Source organism: Ursus maritimus, unplaced genomic scaffold, assembly GCF_017311325.1.
Source record: "Ursus maritimus isolate PB19 unplaced genomic scaffold, ASM1731132v1 scaffold_1, whole genome shotgun sequence".
Lineage (NCBI taxonomy): Eukaryota > Metazoa > Chordata > Mammalia > Carnivora > Ursidae > Ursus > Ursus maritimus.
Window position 1 is genome coordinate 18,152,860 of NW_024423343.1, and position 16,946 is coordinate 18,169,805.

General features: G+C 43.3%; 1 protein-coding gene across 1 annotated transcript; it reads left to right on the forward strand.

The window, feature by feature from the left end:
* Window positions 1-507: 507 nt before the first annotated feature.
* Window positions 508-6,556, forward strand: RESP18 (regulated endocrine specific protein 18). Its single transcript, XM_008690583.1, has 6 exons — window positions 508-544; window positions 985-1,119; window positions 2,851-2,955; window positions 4,169-4,295; window positions 4,690-4,777; window positions 6,506-6,556. Exons 1-6 carry the CDS (start codon window positions 508-510, stop codon window positions 6,554-6,556), a joined length of 543 nt encoding a protein of 180 aa, XP_008688805.1.
* Window positions 6,557-16,946: the final 10,390 nt, after the last annotated feature.

A 16,946-nucleotide genomic window follows, 5' to 3' on the forward strand; every position in this document is an offset into this window, starting at 1 on the left:
TTGGCTTGTGGCCTCTTCCTGGCATCTCTCTAACCTCTTCCAATGTCACATCTCCCACCACTGACTCTGACACTCCTGCTTTTCTCTTATAAAGACCCTCGTGATTGTATGGCACATACCTGGAAAATCCAAGCTAATCTCATCTGAGGTTAATCACCTTCTAAGATTAATCACACTGCAAAGTCCCTTTTACCATATAAAGTAACATATGCATAGGTTCCAGGGACTCTGACATGGACATCTTGAGGGGCCATTATTCAGCCTACCAGACATCTGTGGTGGATGTGGTAGGGCATGTGACTCTTGATCTTGAGGTCATGAGTTTGAGCCCCACGCTGGAGGTAGAGATTACTTTTAAAATTTTTTAAATGTAAAAAAAAATGTTGAAATACCAGATTATGGTTTAGAAAGTTCACACAGTAGCTTATAACTAAACAAGAATGGACACAAGAGATCAGTTAGCTTGTTAGCTAATTATCAAAGAGTACAGTGGTTTGAACCAAGGCGATGGCAGTGGATGTGGAGAGAAGTGGATGGATATACGGTATATTTTGCAGGTTGAACTCATGCACGTTGAAGATTTTTAAGAGGTGAGGGTAAAGTAAGCAACAAAGATAATAAAAATTGACTAATTACATTGTCTACTGTCCAGTCGCTATTCATATTTAATCCTCATAACAAGCTTATGAGGTAGGTACAATTCTCACCCGCATCTTACGTGCAATCGGTTTTTTCTGGGAGTAGAAGCAGTAGTCCTTGCGACCTGGTTTACGTAAAAAAGCGGGCGCCTAGGGGTGAGTTGGAATGCTTCTGCCTGCGGTAAAGGGAAGGAGGAGTTGGCTACGCGTCCGCAGGGGCAGGGACCAACCGCGATTGGCCAAGCTGCCGAAAGAGGGTTGTGCAGATCCAGCGCATGTTGTGTGTGGGAAGCTACAGTCCCGCTCAGCTCCTCCGGCTGCTATCTCTACTTTCTCTGCGACTTAGGAGGGGGCGAGCGCGCCGAGATGGGGAGGATGCAGCACCTGCTGTGGCCTAGGAGCTCCAGGGGGCTCTGGCTGCTCCTCTCCTTCCTGCTGCTGAACAGCCGCCCAGGGGGCTGCGGCGACATTAGTGGCCACGGTCAGGAGGAAACCTGCGGGGGAGGGGGGGAGGACGGGAGGTGCGGGCAGGCCAGAGAGCGCTCCTGAGAGAAGTGGCTGAGGGAACCTCAAGGTTTGGAACTCAGGAGGAAAAGGATGTATTGGGGGGCCGTGAAAAGAGATAAATGTAGTGAGCATCTTGTAGAAAGAGACGCAGGCTTGAGGTGGCCCTCGGCATATGGGATCTGGCCTTAAGAGAAGCGACCTCAGAGGAAGATTGGGGATCCAGGAGGAGGACGGAAAGACGAGTGGGCAGAGGGAAGTAAGCCCCGCCTATGTCGCCATAAGAGAAGTAAGACGCACTGAGGGGCCAAGGAAGAGATGCCCAGGGCTGAGGGATAGGCAGGGGACCCGGATTTTTGGACAATAGGAGCAGGGACGCACTACGGGGTCCTGGCTCCAGAGAGAAAGCTGGGCAGAGAAACGAGCTAGGATTTCATCACAAGCCCTCAGAGGCTGGTATCTGCTCTCTGATTTCTGATAAGAAGGGGTAGGTTAGGCTGGGGTAAAAGAGAATGGAGGGGGAACGAGTCCATCCTTCTTCCTCTCCCTCCTCTCTGAGCCTTTGGGGTAGACCAGCGCTGACTCACGTCTGAGCAGCCAGAGACCGACTGCGCATACTCGAGGATTCCAGGGCCAGGCGCGTGGGGAAGAGCGCTCAAAGTCCTAGTCTGACGCCAAGTTTCCCCCCCAGATTCTTGGGTTTTAGAGGCCAGTGCGGAGGGCTCGCGAAGAACTGTGGGAGGAGGCCTGGTGGCGGAAGACAGGAAAGGTGTGTGTGTGGCGGGGGAAGGGGATGTTCCTGTAGGGATACCTCGCCTTCTTTGCCGCCCAGACGCCTCTTCCAAGCCAGGCTTTGGTCGCTCCCTCAGCACCACGGACAGCGCCAGGAGCCTTTGGCTCTGGCAGAGGGTGTCCAGGTCACCACTTTTCCTATCCGTCCTGGAGCGATGCCTCAGACAACAATTTCCCCTTCCAGAAGAAGCTCTTTTCTTTCTCATGAGGGTGCTGGAGGTGCTGCTCCTTCCGAAAGCCAGGAAATTGGTATGGGAATCCTTTTGATTTCGGAGGACCAGTCCCTTTTCTTAACGCCTGTCCATAATGACTCATGGTAATTCCACCACATAAAAAAATGGACTCTCGGCCAAGTCTACCCCATCTACTTGGAATAATGAAGGTGTTAGAGCATTAGGGATTATCCTCCCCCACACTCTGTCATTCCTCTATGCACAGTTAGATAAACTGTGGCTCTCAGGACAAAGATCCAGACACACAAACCCTATACACACCAATACTTTCTTCCTCAGAGGATTCCAGGCCTCCTTTCTAATCCTTTCCAGGCTTCCAAGCCTTTGAGATGCAGGTCACCTGATTCCCACGCCCCATTTGTTCACCTGATTATCAATTCCATGTGTGTAGCTTTCTGAGTCTCTGCTTACTTCACCCTCCAAGGCTGCTCTTTGCTTGTAAGCTTGGTTCTTATCTGGAAGTTGGCATCAAAGGTGAATGAGGTTCTGAAGAACAGGGCAGGTGGTGATGGGGGAAGGGAAAAATGAAAAGAAGGGGGACTTGAGAGGAGGAAGGGATGTGGTGAGGGGGACAGAGACCAGGGAACAAAGAGGTAATAGTGGAAGAAAGCTGATTTTCTTCAGCTGGGATTTGAAAGCTTTCTGGCCAAGCTCCTTGCTGATGCCACCATTCTGTCTCTTAGATGGTCAGGGCCAAGTGGGAGCGGGGCAGCTCTGGACCCTCCAAGGATTTGCTACTCCAGTCTTCCAGCACGTACAAGTTGTATTCCAGCATATTGTGCCCCAAGGTGAGTAAGGGCTGGGGAAGAGAGGCTGGGACCTGATCAAAAAAGTTGGAAAGAGTGAGGGGCTGTTTGATCTGAGGATGGGCTTTCTTCCCCAGATGTCTCTGCTTGAAACTTTCCTGTCATGCTCACCTCATGGAGAAGGGGGTATGACTGGAATGGGGGTGGAGTTGGACAGGTGGGCTGTTTGTTCTTGAACACCCTAGAAGAGCCCAGCAGGGGCCTCTAGAAGAAACCCCTGGAAGAGGCCAGCATCCAATTCCTTCTGATCAATCCCAACCCCTAGAGTTATCTGAGTTTTTCCATAGCCAGCAGTCCTTAGGTTCTCAGTTAGGAAAACACACATACACATCCCTCAGCTTCTGAATAGGAAGCAGAGGAAATGGCATGATGAGTAGACAGGAGGAATGAAAGGGAGTGAAAAATCCCTTGGAGACAGATGGCTGACCTTCCTTAGAGCAGAATTTCATGGATGGAGGAAAGGGTCAGAAAGGAAATCTACCTTGAGTTCATATAACTGCTACTACTACCAATGTCTAATATGTGCATAAGGCCTTAGAGCAGTGGTTCTCAAAGTGCATCCCAGGACCAGCAGCATCAGCATCACCAGAGAACTTGTTAGAAATGATCACTCTTGAGCTTCACCCCAGACCTACTGAATCAAAAACTCTGGGGGTGAGGAACAGTAATTTGTGGCTTTTTTTTTTTTAAGATTTTATTTATTTACTTGAGAGAGAGAGAAAGAGAGAGAGCAAGGGCAGGGCAGGGGGCGGGAGAGAGGGTGAGGGAGAAACAGATTCCCTGCTGAGCCGGGAGCCCGGCCTGAGCTGAAGGCAGACACTTAACCGACTGAGCCACGCAGATGACCCTAATTTGTTGGAATTGGAAATTCCAGAATTTGGGAATTCTAATGCACACTAAAGTTTAGGAATCACTGCCTAAGTTTTCTAGGCATTTTTTATACCCTAATGTCATTTAAACCCTCACAATAGCATCAAATGAATCAGCAAACAGCATACAATCCTAGTTGAAGGTTTACTACACACCAGGCACTATGTTAAGCAACATGTATACACCAGTTCATTTAGTTCTCTGCACGAGTTGTGATTCTTTATCTACTTGAGGGAGAGGGGGATTGCTGATCTCACTATGGTTCCTGGAGTGGACCAGTCAGTGTGTCCCAGGTGTCAATTCACCACATCCTTTTACCCTGCAGGTTTGTTCTGGAAGGATGGCATTACCCAGGATGTGATGGCCCAGAAGCACATTAGCAGATTCCACCCCCAAGATCCATGTCTGAGGCATGGGCAGGCAGCCTTTCCCACCAAAACCACTGGGATAAGGTGCGTGAGGCCTATGGCCGGTCCATGCTGTCTATCAGACAGACAGCAGGGAGGGAACAGATGTTAAAACTGTAGGTAAGAGCTGCTGGCAGGAGTATGAGAATGATCTTTGAGAGGTTCTGCCTGGGATCCATGAAAAACAAATCCATTAGCCATTAGTGATATCTGCAAAGGGAGAGGAGATGGGTGTTACAAGTGTAGCTTCCATATGTCATCCCTGTCTCTTTAGGGGCAAGCAAAAGGAGAAACTTCGACTCCTATTTCCCAAGGTAAGTCTTACATGTCTTCTCAAGAATTTTCAATCCCTGACTTTTGGGTCCTATACCTTTCCCTTCTGGAGCCCTGTCATCATTTTCTGCCTTCGTCTTGACTCCTGGCTTCCCCCTTCCCAGAGCCCAATGGCCAAAGTGAACAGCGAGCAGTGCTTTACTTCCAAAGTGTATCTGAAGACCCTTAAAAGAGAGGCTGCCAACCCTGTCAAGGTAAGGGGCTTACTTTTTCTCCGGAGGTTGGAATCACCAACAAGCTGTTTAAATGAGGGAGGTCCCTATGAAGAAGGGATTGGAGACTGAGGTGTGAACAGATAAGCTGAAGAAAAGTTCTTTCCTTTCCCAATCAAAGTGATTCCTTTCCCAATCAAAGGAGGGATCCTCCTTCTCTCTCACAGAAACACCAGTGGGTATCAGTATGAGAGGTTGGGAGGGCAGATACTGGGACCCTCTAAGGATGAAATGATCTAAAGGATTGTGCATAGACATTGAGTCCCAAATAGGCATTGAAAATTGCCAAATTAAAAAAGATTAAATTAAAAGTCCTTTTTTTCTCCATACTGTCCTTTGCATATAACAAAGGGTAGCAAAGCTCCTTTGGATCAGTGGGAGAGGTAGCCCAGAGACCTTTACATTCAACACTCCCTCCTCTCCTTGCTCTACTCCATGGCCTGGGCAAAGTGACCTGGGCAAGGCTCTGGGTTATCTCCTTGAGATGCTTGAACTCTTCAGAATCCAGATTTAAAACACTCATCAAGGGGTGCCTGGGTGGCTCAGTCAGTTAAGCATCCAACTCTTGATGTCAGCTCAGGTCATGAACTTAGGGTTGTGGGATCGAGCTCTGCATTGGGCTCCTCGCTCAGCGTGAAATCTGCTTGGGATTCTCTCTCTTCCTCTCCCTTTGCCTCTCCCCCAGTCATGCTCTAAATAAATAAATAAAATCTTAAAACAAAATAAAACACCCAACTGGCACCCCCATCTGTCTTTGTAGTTGAGACATTGGGGCCCAGGCTGGTCAAGGGACTTACTCAGAGCTGCACAGCAGGTTCATGGCAGAGCCAAGACTGGACCCAGGTCTCCTGATTCCTAAACCTTTCCCTTGCATAGCCCCTGCCCTTCCTCTCAGGGACTGCAGTGAGAATTAGACTGTTCCAAACTTCAGACTCCTCCACACTGATGAAAGTCTTTTTTTTTTTTTTTTTTGGACTAAGACCTAAATTGCAAGAAAGTGGCAGTGAGAGGAAGGTATAAGGGAGGGGCATCCCAGGCAGAGAGGCTTGCAGTGACAAAAGTGCCCTGAGGCAGGTATACCATTCACTTTATGGATGGAAAAGTCAGTGGCAGAAGTAGGCCCCAGAATGACCATACAGGGGCTCATGGATCGTAGTGAAAAGTTTGGATTTTAAGTGTAGTGACAACTTCACTGGGAAGTTTCAAGGAAGGGGATGTCATAATGTGATACACAATTTCAAAAGGTCCCTCTTATGATATTGGGGTATAATATCTTTGAGGAGAGCAAGCATGAAAACTGAGAGCCTGCAAGGAACCTGTACTTCAGGGGGCTTCCAGCCCCTCAGGCTCTCCTGGGAAACCAGTTCCCACCCCATCAAGTGACAGCTGGTCTTCCTAAACCTGGATTGGTTGCTGGGTCGAGGCATTCAGAGCTAAGTGACAGACCCACTTGTGAGGAATGGTTGCCATGGTGCTTCTGTGAATGCAAACAAGGTGCTGCCGTTCTTCCCCAGCCCAGAGCCCAAAGGAAAAGCATGGGAGGGAGGGTGAACTATCCGTGGGAGCCAAGGGGATAGACAATGGGTGGGCTGAGTCATTGTAGCTTACATAAATCAGGCTCTCATTGAAGCATTTTGTGAAGGAGAGTAGGTAAGGAAGAGGCCACCTTCCCATATAATGATTCCGGTCCTTTGTTTCTTCTTGTTTTAGGGCTTCTTTGAGCCACCCCCAACTGTGGGCCGCAACCTTGTTGCTGACTGAGACCTCATGTGAATCCCCTCTGCCCCAGTGCCCTCCTGTTTGCCCTCCAGAGGGGCAGTCCTAGGATGTCCCTAATCTGGATCATTAAAGTGGACTTTCATGCAAACGCTTTCTGTGATTTGTCTTGAGGCAGGATGGGTGGGGTTTGGATACAGCCAGAGCCCCTGAAGTGAAAGAATAGGGGTGGACCAGAACAGGGATGCAAGGAAGAGAGCACAGCTCTTTGGTGCTGGTAGAAGGCTGGTTTTTGTCTTGTCTTCCCTCCAGTGACCTGAAGTGGGGAAAGTGAGAGAAGGACCACAGCGGGAATGCAGCCTTCCCTACCCATATCTACCAGCGCTGTGTGGCCTAGTTGCATCCCTTCCATGTCAGACACGCCTGGACCCTGCTATTTTATGAGGGTCTCCTTCTCCAGCATTACCACACCTGCCAGCCATCTCCCACTCATCTTGCTCCCAAGAATCAAGAGAGAAGTGCTATAACCAAAGTGTACACACATTAAACATTTTGATGGCTCTTGCCAGTTTGCTCCTGGTAGCTTCAAGGGAGTGGGTAATCTGACCACCTATGCTCAACCCAGCTGAACACCAGAATATCCTGTTTGCAGAGCTTTATACTTTTCAAGTCCTCTCACACTCATTGGATACTCAGTGTAAGCAAATGGGCAGGTATCAGGATTTGATTTTTCTACGAATTTATGGAGTTGTGTACATATACTAATGATCATGTAGCTACAAACCTAAGTTTATAGACTTTCTTGGTTATAAGTTATACTTCAATAATAAATAATAACAACTATGAACTTCTCAAAGTAAAAAATGTAAAAAATGAATAGGAGAAAAGATGTTTCTGAAAAGAAGAAGATGGGATGATTTGCTCTACCTGCTATCAATACTCAGTATGAAGCTGTAGTAATTAAGAAAGTGTGGTATTGGGACACCTGGGTGACTTGGTGGGTTGGGCATCTGTCTTGGCTCAGGTCATGATCCCAGGGTCCTGGGATTGAGCCCACTCTCCTTCTCCCACTGCCCCTCCACCCCACTCATGCTCTCTCTCTGTTTCTCTCTCAAATAAATAAAATCTTCTTTAAAAATAGAAGATAGTATAAGAATAACTTCATGTCTTAATGGTTAGAAAAGATTTTTAAAGAGGAAATGAAAGTGCAAAAAATAAAGGAAAACGCAGTACATTCAGTACATTAAATTAAGAATATCTACAAACTTTAGGAGCGTCTGGATGGCTTACTTGGTCAAGCCTCCAACTTTTGATTTCGGCTCAGGTCATGATCTCAGGGCCATGGGATTGAGCCCTTCATGGGGCTCCATGCTGGGTGGGGAGTCTCTCTCCCTCTGCCCCTCCCCATGCTTGTGCACGCGCTCTCTCTCTCTCTCTCTCTCTCTCGCTCTCTCTTTCTCTAAAATAAATAAATAAATAAATAAATAAAATTTTAAAAGGAATATCTATAAATTCTTACAACTGAAGTAAGACAGTTTTAGGATATACTATTATCTCTGCAATGTGAATGCAAACTTCTTCCAGCTATCTTCCCTGATAGGAATGAAAAAGAGGGGCGCCTGGGTGGCGCAGTCGTTAAGCTTCTGCCTTCGGCTCAGGGCGTGATCCCGGCGTTATGGGATCGAGCTCCTCCGCTATGAGCCTGCTTCTTCCTCTCCCACTCCCCCTGCCTGTGTTCCCTCTCTCGCTGGCTGTCTCCATCTCTGTCGAATAAATAAATAAAATCTTAAAAAAAAAAAAAGAATGAAAAAGAAAGAATTTTCTAAGTCAGTGCTGTTAAGTAGAAATATAATTTATAATTATATACGTAATTTAAAATTTTCAAAAAAATAAAAATTTCTAGTAGTCACACTTTTTAAAAAGCAAAAAAGAAACAAGGCTCTACCAAATCTCCTGTTCTCTGTAAAAATGTGGCTTGGAAAGGTATTTTTTACTTTGCTACCCTGCAGAAAATCACACTGGTCCATTAGTTGTTGTTGTTGTCATTGTCGTCATTTTTCTTTTAAAATGGCCTTTATTACAAATTTGAAATCTAGGGAAGCTCCTTTTTCCTCTACCCAAAGAGTTCATAAATACAGACATTGGAGTAAGTACTTCATTGAAAGGTAACATTTATGGGGCGCCTGGGTGGCTCAGTTAGTTAAGCATCTGCCTTCAGCTCAGGTCATGATCCCAGGGTCCTAGGATCAAGCCCCACACCAGGATCTCCACTTGGTGGGGAGCCTGCTTCTCCCTCTCCCCCCGCCTGCTGCTCCCCAGACCCTGTTTGTGCTCTCTGTCAAATAAATAAATAAAATCTTTTTAAAAAGGTAACATTTATAAATTGGTAAAAGATGATATCCACGGACACCACACAGCTTCTGATACATAGTACAATCCTCAGACAGTCACCATGCCAAGGTCAACAAGGTTGCCTCACCATCTAGAATTTATAGGTTAATTCCCACACTTAACAGGAAAGGATAAAATTTATATGGTCCCAAGGGGGAAAATTATACCTAAAAGACAATTGTTGATGAGTCCCCACATTTTCCATTTGAAGTGATATTGACTTTTCCTGTCCCACTGGCCCTTGGAATGTTTCCCCATATGTACAACTATTATTCTTTATCTCTTTTTGCCCAAAGGTGAACAAAAACTTTGATTATAGTATGATATTGGGAGATAACCAGGAATATTTAAATTTGCTGGCTTCTAAGTGATTGAACTTTCAATGAGAATCCCCAATGGGCACCCTTCAGCTTTGATTCCACAAGAAGAGAGAGGGTAAAGGAACTCAAAGAAATCCAACAGCCATCGGGTTGTAGGACAGCCGGGTCCCAGATATATTTCATAGTGTGGGGGTTGCTGGTAACACAAATAAGGTTTTTGTTTAATTCTGACCTGAAGCCAGTGCTCATTACAGCTTAGAAACACATCTTCAAAACCACAAGTCAACACAAAAAGCATGAGGAGTCCTCCAAACAAGCCAAAGACCCTCATCATTTCAAATCTCAACCCAAGACATCAGAGGAAACAGGAAATCACACTGGTCCATTATTTTGATGATATTGTGGCAATTGAATATGGTGGACAGAATAGCATGTACCCTAGATGTCATAAGACACATGCACAGAAGAAGAATGTCAAGAAAGTTCAGAGTCCTGCCACATTAATGAAGTTTCTATGGTCCAATTATCTGTGGCATGTCAAGATGCCCTCTGTAAAGTGAGACAAATTAATTAACCTTGAACATCTACCACAATAAAAAAGAGACAATACTTTTTATGGAAGAATGAGCCTCTTTGGCATTTGAGGCAACATAAAACACATTTAAATGTGCTACTCTGACCCACTTACCAGTAACCCACTAGGCTTTTAGTATGGCCTGAAGCAAAGAAACATTCTGCAGGAATTCCAGGTTGCAATGCAAGCTGTCCTTTTACTTGATAATTATGACCAGTGATCTCAGTAGCGCTGGAAGTGTCTGCAGACTGTAATGTCATATGAATCCTCTGGCAAACCCCAGTAAGATTAGTATAGTGTAGATCCCTAGGATTTTAAAGGAAGGTGGTGCCCTTTTAGGCCATCAGCTATTCTCCATTTGAAGAGCAGCTTAGTTTCCTACCAGGTCCTGGTATACTGAACACCTGGCCATGGGACAACCAATAATTATGCATTGGGTATTATCCAGTCCACTAAACCATAGCATTGGAGGTTAAATGGAAATGGTGTATACAAGACCGGGCCCAAGAAGACCTGGATGAAAAAAGTTGCATGAGAAGGTAGCTTCCTTGCTTCACTGCCTTTCCCATAACCTTATTATTGCCTTACGGGGAATTCTCTATGACCAGCTAACAGACTGGGGGAAAGCACAGAGCCAATTTATGGATGTTTGCACAAAATGCAGGCATCAGCTAGAAGTGGAAGGGTGCTACATTACAGCACAATTCAGAAGTGTCTGTGGACTACATTGGTGAAGACCAATTCCTTTGTGGGAAGTTTTGTTGGTAGATCTGGTGGTCCACTTGGAATTGAAGAAGAAAAGAATTGAGGTGTCTATACTGATAACAATATTCATGATTAACAGGTTGGTTGGCTGATCTGGGGTTTGAATAGAACAAGATAAGAAAATCTGTGGCAAGAAAGTCTGAGAGGGATCACTTGGGATGAATACAGAGTTTGAAGATAGTCATGGTTTCCTGTGTAAATAACCATGAGAAGATATAGACTATAGAAAAGCTTGTCAGTAATCAGGTTAGGAAACGGCCAATTCTGTGGATATCAGTCATCCTCTTTCTCCAGCCACCCTGGTGCTTTCTTAATGGGCCCATATATCAATGGATGTGGTGGCAAGAAATGAAGCTATGCATAGGCTTACTAATGTGAATTTCCGTCCTCATGAATGGTATGATTACAGCCACCTCTGAATACCAGTTTGCCAGCAGCAGAGGATAATATTGGGCTCCCAATATGGCACACCTGGTGACAGATTTTTATTTCAAACCCCTTTCACCATGAAAAAATGCAGTGAATTATATTCCGGATATAATTTGGATTTGCCCTTTCTGTCCACAATACTTCTGACAACACTCACTCGCCATTAGTGAACTTACAGAGTGGTTGTTTTATTCATCTCCAAGAGTTTTGGAACCAAAAGGTAAAGGTCAGAGTGGCCCCCTCACTATTATACCTCAAAATCTTTGAAGGAATCTTTGCTTCCCATCTTCTGAATGATGAGTTTGCACGTGCTAGTGCCCAAGAGAGGAATATTTACACCACAGTCATAGTCAGAGTTGAATTGGAAGCTGAGACTACCACCTGGTCACTTTGGATTCCTCATGCCACTGAACCGTAGACAGATATGGGTATCACTAAATTAACCGCAGTGATTGACTCCAGTTACCAGGGAGAAGTTGAGTTGCTGCTACAAAATGAGGACAAAAAAAGATTATTATTGAAGCCAGAGGAATTAACCTGGGTTCTTTGTGTTCTTCTTCCCAGTAGTATTGGTCCAACAAAAAACCCTGTAGAAACCAAACAAAACCAGGAACATCAAAGATTCAGATCCTGCAGAAATAAAGATTGGGCTCAACCCAGTCTGATCCAGTCAAGGTGCTGATCACAGTAAGAAAGCCATGACATCGGTGGGAGCATAAGGAAGTTGTAACTGTCAATTTAGGCTTCAGGATCCCCTACAGGAGAAGGGATTGTAGCAGCTGTGTTTAAAATAACTTGAGACAGAAGTTTTTTTCTCCCATTTCTCTTCCCTGCTACTTTGTATCAGGAACAATGGCACTGCACTTTGTTTTAGGTTTCATATGAGAGTACACCTGAATTAAGGGATATGTGTGTCAATTGTCATAAGAGTACATGGTTTTCATTCAAATAAAGGACAAGAGTAGAAGCTAGGATTAAGCTAGATATTCCCCATTTTTCCATCACATTCGTGTTCCATCTTTCTTCACCCTGCTTTATGGCCCCAGGTTAATGTCTATGAACTGAATCAACTCCAGGTCCTTGCTCACTGGCTTATGGTTGGATTTGGCCAAGAGAAGGTATTGGCAAGATATCAGGGTCCAAAAAGGGAAAAAATTCAGGGTATGCATCCCTCTGGCTTCATCCCTGACTGACTATGAGTTGACAAAGTTCTATATTTCTTTACCTATCCATACACTTATAAATAGTTCTATAATTAAACTCTTTGGATTTACTTTGATTGAGTGTACCATGGTTTCTGGCTGAGTTCAAGGCATCAGACTGTACACATATGAAGAGAAAATTAGTAAACTGGACTGTAGTTCAAAAGAAAATATACAAAATGAAGTACATTTTGTATAGAGAGACAAAAGAATGGAAAATACAAAAGATAAGGTAGAACCATAAAAGATACCACATGACAGTCTAATATACTTTTACTTGGAGTTCCAGAAAGAAGGGAACAAGAAAATGGGGTAGAATCAATATTCAAGGAGATAATGTCTGAGAATGCCTCAAAATTGTTGAAAGACATCAAGCCATGTATTCAAGAAGCTCTTTGAATCTCAAGGAGAATAAATGAAAAGAAATGTCTCTCTAATCACAGCCTAGAAAAACTGTTGACAATCAAAGACAAGTTACCTACAGAAGAGTAACAATCATACTGACAGATAATTTCTCAAAAAGAAAGAGAGAGAGAAAGAGAGAGGGAAAAGGGGATCAAAAGCAGACACCCAGATACCTCAAGTTTGCCGCTAGGATTTACTCTCTACTTGACTTCACCCTATTTTCTCTCCCAACAAGCTAGCCTGTATGGACTACTTCAATGAGCTCCCTCTTCCTCTGTATTCTTGTTAGGTTAGGACAATGGGAATACCTAGGAGAGATCAGAGGGAGGGAATGAGGAGAATGAGAACAGGGTGTGTTTTTCCCCTCATCTTCCTCCCTTTAAGGTTGTTACAGGCTGTCAGCTCCTCCTGACACACATCTGCAACAGGAAACATGTATAATAGTATACATAGTCACACTACTCATGATAAACCAAGACTGGGGATAACCCAAAGTCTATATATCTTTACTTTTTTTTACGGTTTCATAACCTAACCATGCATCCTTAGGTTATAAAATTGTAAAGAAAAGCAAATAAATATGGTCAAAAAAAAGAATGAATAATGGTCACCTTTGGGGATTGCCTGGGTGGGTCAGTCAGTTAAGCACCTGCCTTTGGCTCAGCTCATGATCCTAGGGTCCTGGGATGGAGCTCGATGTTAGGCTCTGGGCTCAGCAGGGAGCCTGCTTCTCCCTCTAACCTTCTCCCCTCTCATGCTGTTTCTCACTCTCTCTCTCTCCATCTCTCTCTCACCCCCCCCTCCCTCTGCCTGCCTGCTTCAGCCTGCCACTTCTCCTGCTTGTGCTCTCTCTCTCTCTGTCAAATAAATAAATAAATAAATAAATAAATAAAATCTTTTTTTTTTAATGGTTACCTTTGGGAAGGGGTAATGACTGGGGGACACAATAAGGTTTCTAGGGTGCTAGAAATGTTCTATTTCTTGACCTGGATTACATGGGTGTTCACTTTGTGATAATTTATTGAGTTGTTCATTTTTGTTTTATGCATTTTCTGTTTTATTTCACAATTTACAAGGTTTTTAAAAAGAAAATAAATGAATAAAGTGATAAAGATGGGAGGAGGGGGGCACCTGGGTGGCTCAGTTGGCTGAGTGTCCAACTCTTGGTTTTGGCTCAGGTCATGCTCTTGGGGTCGTGGGATCAAGCCCCACATTGGGCTCGTGCTCGGTGGGGAGTCTGCTTGAAGATTCCCTCCCTCTCCCTCTGCATCTCCCCCCGCCCTCGCTTGTGCTCACTCACTCTCTCTCTCTCTCAAATAAATAAACAAATCTTTAAAAAAGAAAAGATGGCAAGAGAAATTGTGGAAGGTGCAGAGAATTCCCTGAGCATATTTTATTATATAGTTTCGATTTTTGAAAAATGTAAATATTTTACACTTTCAAAAAAATAAATTATATACAAAGTAAAAAAAACAAAAATTGAGAACAGACTGAAACAAGCAAACTGAATTACATATCAAATTGGTAAAAATAATTACACAAACAAAAGAACTATTTCAAATGACCTTGAATGCAGTATTTTGATGGTATACTCTAAGGAATTATATTCCAAGGACAAAATAAACTACCACACACCTTAAATATCTTTATTGTTTTATTAGTAGAGTAATATTTGCATTATTATTTGTAAATTATTGTATGCATATTGTAGGATTACACATATAAGTGATTATTTTAATGTTATAAGAAACCAAAGTTTTCAGTGTAAGAATAAAGAGATACAAGCACAAAATCAAAAGAGTTCAGTAAAAATCACAGTTAAATTTTAATTGGAAATATGAGTGTATGTGAACGTGTGTGTGTGTGTGTCTTAATATTCTAGCTCTGTGCACTGAAAGGGCCTATAAGCAATGTCATCCCAGTTCCTATTATCACCCTTAAATCCCAGACTGTGATCTTTAAAATCAGTCCTTACTAAAAGCTACCAAGTCTCTTTGGAAGAATGGCTGCTTCTATGTCTAGGGCAGGGAATAAAAAAGATGAACCTGGTACCTCCTGAGTGATAAAAAGCAAGAGAACTGTCAGTGGGATGTTAGTGGGATGTTTCAAAAGGACACCAGAGCCAGTTCAAAGGAGCTTTCACTGACTTATTCTGAGGCAATTTGAATATTAAAAAATATATTAAATAGTAATATAATTACTGTAATTGACTGATGCACATTGAATATATGAAAATCCATACTTCCATAGTAATGTTCAAACAAGAAAATCATTAAAATATTTTTTAAAAATTTGTCACTGTTGAAGGTAACTACTACATCTAAATTCATTACACTGCAAATTGTAAACCAGAAAAACAAGAATGTATGCTACCTTTCCAGTTGGAATTGTATTTCAGGGTAAATAACCCCAGTTGATGAAGAAAGCTTTTCTTTATAAAATAATTATCAGCTAATAAATGTTAAAAGAATGATAGAATTAGAAAAGTCACCATTTTGTGGCCTCTAATGAAATAATTTGGTCGAAGTCCATCAAGGAAGAGCAAATCCGTTAGGTGAAAAGTTGATGGGAGCTAAATATTTTCACAGTGCCAAAATATCATCCCACGACTCCATATTAGTCACAAGAGGGAAACATAAGTTAACGTACAGTGATCTGTCTTTACCTTAAACCAGTGATCAATTTTAACATCACTAATAGTAAGACAGGCAGACATTACGCACTTCTTAAAATGACACAATTGAAGGCATAAGCATCACCTATAAAGCATTTTGCTGAAAAAAAAATTTAACCTGATCCATTCAAGACTTTAGATATAACTTCTAGTTTACAGTAAATGAGGGGAATATACAGGATAGATACAGGGGAAATACAGGGAAATCCATCATAAGGAAACAATCAGACAAATTCAGAAAATGGGGAGTTGTAAAGAAAAACTAACCTGGTCTATTCAACAAGACAATGTCAAAAATGGGGGGGTGTCCATGTTAATTTAAAGAGAAGTAAGAAACATAACCACATGCAATGATGGTCTTTTGACTCCTATTTTTTTTACTCCTAGTTTGAACAAAACAGATGGAAAAAGGCATATTTGGAAACAATTTGAGAAATTGAATAAGAACTGAGTATTAAATGATATTAGAGAGTTACTGTAAATTTTGTTAGAGGTCATAATGGCATTTGGACTATGTGGGAAAATATCCTTATTTCTTGGAGATGCATATTGAAACATTTATAAGGGAAATATGATGTCTTTAATTGGTTTTTATTAAAAGAAGCAAATTTGGCAAAATAGCAATAACTTACATCTAGATGATGAGTATATGGATATTTACTATGCACTCTATCTTTTCTTGTATTTTGGAAACTTCTTAAGAAAAGCAAGAGAATAAAGTGATCAGATTTGAACTTTAGAAAGCTTACTCCCTAGCTTACTGGGTGAGAAGAGTGAAAGCAAAAGACTAGATGATTACAGTAATATTCGTGATGAAAGAGCACAGTGGTTTCAAGTAGTGAATATGGAGGAAAGGAGAAATAGACAGATGGGAGATACATTTTGCAGGTAGAAACCATAAGATTGTTGATAGGTTTGAGGCAGGAGAGGTTAAAAGAAAAGAGGGTCAAAGCTAATAAGAAAAGTGAGTACGTACATGTGTTTAGTACATGCCAGTGCAGTCATTGTTCTAGGTGATCCACGTGATTACTCGTGTAATCCCCACAACCACCTTGCAAGGTAGGAATTATTAGCACATTTATTTTACAGATTAGGAATTTGGCTACAGAGAGGTTCAGCAACTTGCCCAAAGTTATACTCTTAGCAGGTGGCATTGCTAGACCTGGAATCCAGGCACACATGCATAACCATCCCTGCTGTTAAGGATGATACCAGTACCATTAATTGAGATGAGTAACATTACCTATTCTACTCACTTTTATGCTCATCCAGGGTTTATACTAACCGACTCACATATATTTCCTGGCCCCCACCCAACTGTAGCCCTTTTCTCCGACCTTGGGATTGGGTGGATAGAGGTGGTAGTCCTTGGGGAGAAACATATGTCAGAAGGGGGTGGGGCCAAGTGGGAATGTTAGTGAAGCGCCTACTATTTGGTAAAGAAGAGGGCGGGTAGAAACCTCCGTAAGACAGAGCTCTTACGCCATGTATGACGCAAATAAGCGTAAGAGCCGGGGGTGGAGATGCCGTCACCACCAGCCCAGGGTTGGCCGAGTTGCCGCGAGAGGGGCGTATAGACCCCGCCTCGTAGGTGGGTGGGGAGTGGCAGGCCCCGCCTCGCCCCTGTGGCTGGCTCCGGCCAGCGTCGCTGCGGTTGTGGCAGGGGAGCGAGAGC